This window comes from Trachymyrmex septentrionalis, unplaced genomic scaffold (assembly GCF_001594115.1).
Source record: "Trachymyrmex septentrionalis isolate Tsep2-gDNA-1 unplaced genomic scaffold, Tsep1.0 scaffold95, whole genome shotgun sequence".
NCBI classification, from domain to species: Eukaryota; Metazoa; Arthropoda; class Insecta; order Hymenoptera; family Formicidae; genus Trachymyrmex; species Trachymyrmex septentrionalis.
This window is the reverse complement of record NW_017306139.1, coordinates 274951-278517: the sequence shown is the minus strand read 5'-3', so window position 1 is coordinate 278517 and position 3567 is coordinate 274951. Positions and strand designations below refer to the sequence as shown.

Sequence of the window (3567 nt, the reverse complement as noted above, 5' to 3'; positions counted from 1 at the left end):
AAAACAGGTTGAATATAATATTATGAGATTAATATTGATTGGGAGCGTATCGCATTTCATTTAACTTTACTCGTGCATAATGTATAGGTCTGTGTTCTTTTTCAAAAAACTTTTAACTAGTGCAATAAAATGAAACAACTATACCTGTCTTACTCTAACTTATTGTACCAGTACACACCAGTTCAGAATTTGGAGTGGAAAAGGAACAGACCTTGTGTGTTTATTTATAATAAATACACATTAAATTTCGACGTATTGTTAGAAAGAAAGATTTATAATTTGTAACGTTAGACAATATAAATCTCCTCAAGAGCTTCACGATCGTGCGCTAGATAAAAAGAATAAAACCAGGTAGACAGCTGAACGGACAGCAGGACACCTGTCAGATATAACAGGAATTTATTCGAAAACGATTCTTTCTCGGTTATTCTGTTATGGCTAGTATCCGAAAAGATAAAACTTTTTCCAAACTGTATCTTGTAATCAAATAAAAAGTCAATTTCGATCGGAATTGTTTTCGAATAGATCGAACGCGTGCAGTTGACGAAATTGAATAGATTAATGATGCATGACATTATCATCTCAATTCCTCTCTCGTTACCCAGTTTTTTTCCGAGGTTATCGCGAAAATACAAAATGGTCCACAAAAATGTAGCTCTTAACCAATATCGATAAAAATATTATTACTAATAAAATATGCTGTGCATATTTTATTTTATTATATTATAAATATAATTATAAATATATAATTATAAAATAATATATTTTACTATATTATTTTATCATAAAATATGCACATATTATTTCATTAGTAATATTTTTAAAATGCTAAACAACGTTCTTCAATAACATGCATTAACAAACGATAAAACATTTCTTTCAAAACGTAATATTTCTAACTTTTCTGCATTCATAAAAACTCTTAGACCCTATTAACGTATCGAGCTGTCTTTTCGTGCACTATCATCTTGTAAATAGGAAACCGGTCTAACCTGGTTCTATCTGACCTATCTCCAGCTCTCGGAGTTATGCTACGAGCGATGAAAAGTCGTGAACTTTATTTCGAACGAGATGAGTAGAGAGGGTTTCAGCCAGCGATCAATGTTGCAGCGAATGTAAGCGTATCTCCATTACGGTCGTCATTGTCATCGTCACTGTTACTGTTATCGTTATCATCACCGTTGTCGTCGTTGTCACATCGCGATGGTCACCAGAAGTGCGACTGCACGTAACCGCCGCTACCGCCGCCTCCCATTCCGATCGGATTAAATCGATGCGGGTGTATCTTCTCCATCCGCATGGCACCCGGACCACCGCCACCGCCGCCGCCGCCGCCGCCGCCGCCTCCGCCGCCGCCGCCGCCGCCTCCACCCAGGAAGCTGCCACTGTGAGGCCCACCACCACGCGGCCCAAAACCACCAGCCCGGCTCAACATTCCCGGACCACCGCCGCCAACACCCATGCCCATTCCAGGACCCCCGATGCCCCGAGCCCGTCCGCTGCCGCCACCGCCGACTCCGAGTCCGCTACCTCCTGGAAAATTGAGAATGCCTAAGATGAAAGGGGATAGTTAAAGCTCTTCTCGAAACGCGAGTCTCGATACCGACGTTTCTCCTCCGTATCTTTTTTTTTTTTAACGCAATTTGCCATATTTTTAATGGTATAAAGATATTTCATTATTTTTTAATTAAATTTGCTTATATACACAAATTAAATGTATTTTAATGTATTTAGGATAAATAAATTTTTCCATGAGACAGTCTTTATATTTGACTTTCAGTTTTTTTCGAGAAATGTTAAAGAGGCGAAGGAGAAGCGTATTTATTTATTTATTTATTTTTTTTAAAGAAGGTAGTGTGAATGACTTAGACTGGATATATGTCGGTTTCTAATATTTTAATCAAATTTAATGAGCGACCGCGGTGAGGAAACTTGCGATTGCGGCAACGAGAATAGGAAAGATGTAAGATATCGATTAGAAGATCTCCGGAGGATTATTAACGACGTGTTTCTTTTTCTATTTTCACTTTTGAAACGTCAGTCCTCCGGAGTGTTACTTTTTGTCCTGATGATTTGCTTTTTCGCGAAGAGAAGCTTCGTCGTACTTCAACTCCGATTGTCGAGAGCATAAAAAAAAACTCCATCGAGATCGGAGATAAGCGAAAAAAAGACATTCGCGCACAATGCCTGCGATCTCTGATTTTCAACACTTAATTTTAATTAGTGTAATCCCCGCGGGAAACGAATTTGTACAAAAGTATCACAGAGAGCCATTATTTCTGTGTGTGTGCGTGTGTGATATAGTTTATTTTATTTTTTCACTCTTTCGCAAAATTGGATTCGTCGAGAGAGTGTCTGGATGCGCTTAAATTCGATTCAACGTCGCGCGAGGGATCTATCGATTATACATCATCAGCACAAAAAGCGGCGGTTGATACAATAATTCACATTTAATGTTCAATACGTTTAAATACAAATATCCGTACAACGAGATACGAACATTGATCTGTAACTATACTGTGTCATAATTGCGTGTTTCTATGTTTTTATGTATGTATATACTTAATCGCTCTGTGTGTGTGTGTGTGTGTGTGTGTGTGTGTGTGTGTGTGTGTGTGTGTGTGTGTGTACGTGTATCGCATTGTTGTAAACACTGATGTTATAACGAGATACTAGACTCGCCTAACGACGATAACGTTCGCTAATTCAGAGTTTCCGTAGACTATATATGTATTTTTATGTCATAACGAACAAGAGAAAAATATGATGAATATATCATCGAGAATGTCGCGAGTGTTCTCAAACGAGGTCGAAGAAGCCGAATTTTTTTCCTCTCTAAAATTTTTTAATGTTCCCAAACTGTCGCATTTTTCCTCTGTCAGTATCTTGTAATTTGCAATATTAAAAAATATGCAATTTACTAAAAACTAACTGTAGTATTTTATATTCGGCACTAAAAAGGTCAAAATTTATGAATTAGGATTTACCTCGGGTAAGTAACTTTACCGTTATGTTGAAATCCATGATGAAACGTTTCTTTACAAATTCATTATTTTTTTAACCAAGACAAATGCGACAATTTTACGAACACCCCGCGCACTGTTTACTAAGCCATTATTTACTTAGCCATAATCAATATTGTGCAAATAAAGTACGACGCTATGAAGAAGCTGTTTTTTCGATGTATCAGTTTGCTGTTACTTTTCGGACATAATTATATCTATCGGTGTATCGTACACGGCTAATACTATATCGAAATTAATATATCGGCATTAAAAATTAGATCGAAAGAGAGGAAGAGAAGCTTCGCTACTAATCCATTTGTTTCGTCAGTATATTTTTTCTTTTTGCAATTCTCGTTAGTATTTCCTTATCCTTATCACAGCCATCGTTAGCACTACTGGACTTCGGGATTAACCATTTCGCACATTCTTCGATCCGTTAGACCTTACAATTTACTACTTAACAGTTAAAATTTAACCTAGTTACAATTGCATCTTTCGATTAGACGCCAAGTCGAGCTCGCATTTCGGACATTCAGTCGCAAATTAAAAAAGAAAAAAAAAG

General features: G+C 37.1%; 1 protein-coding gene across 2 annotated transcripts in view; it reads right to left on the bottom strand.

Moving 5' to 3' along the window:
* Window positions 1-829: 829 nt before the first annotated feature.
* LOC108756141 (sex-lethal homolog) overlaps window positions 830-3567 on the bottom strand; it is an 18943-nt gene continuing 16205 nt past the window's right edge. Inside the window, exon 6 of one of the 2 annotated variants that reach the window (XM_018499740.1) lies at window positions 830-1533. In XM_018499740.1, the coding sequence (XP_018355242.1) occupies window positions 1208-1533 (326 nt within the window). In that variant the 3' untranslated portion in view covers window positions 830-1207. The remainder of the gene's footprint in view (window positions 1534-3567) is intronic. The other variant, XM_018499739.1, reaches the window with a different exon arrangement.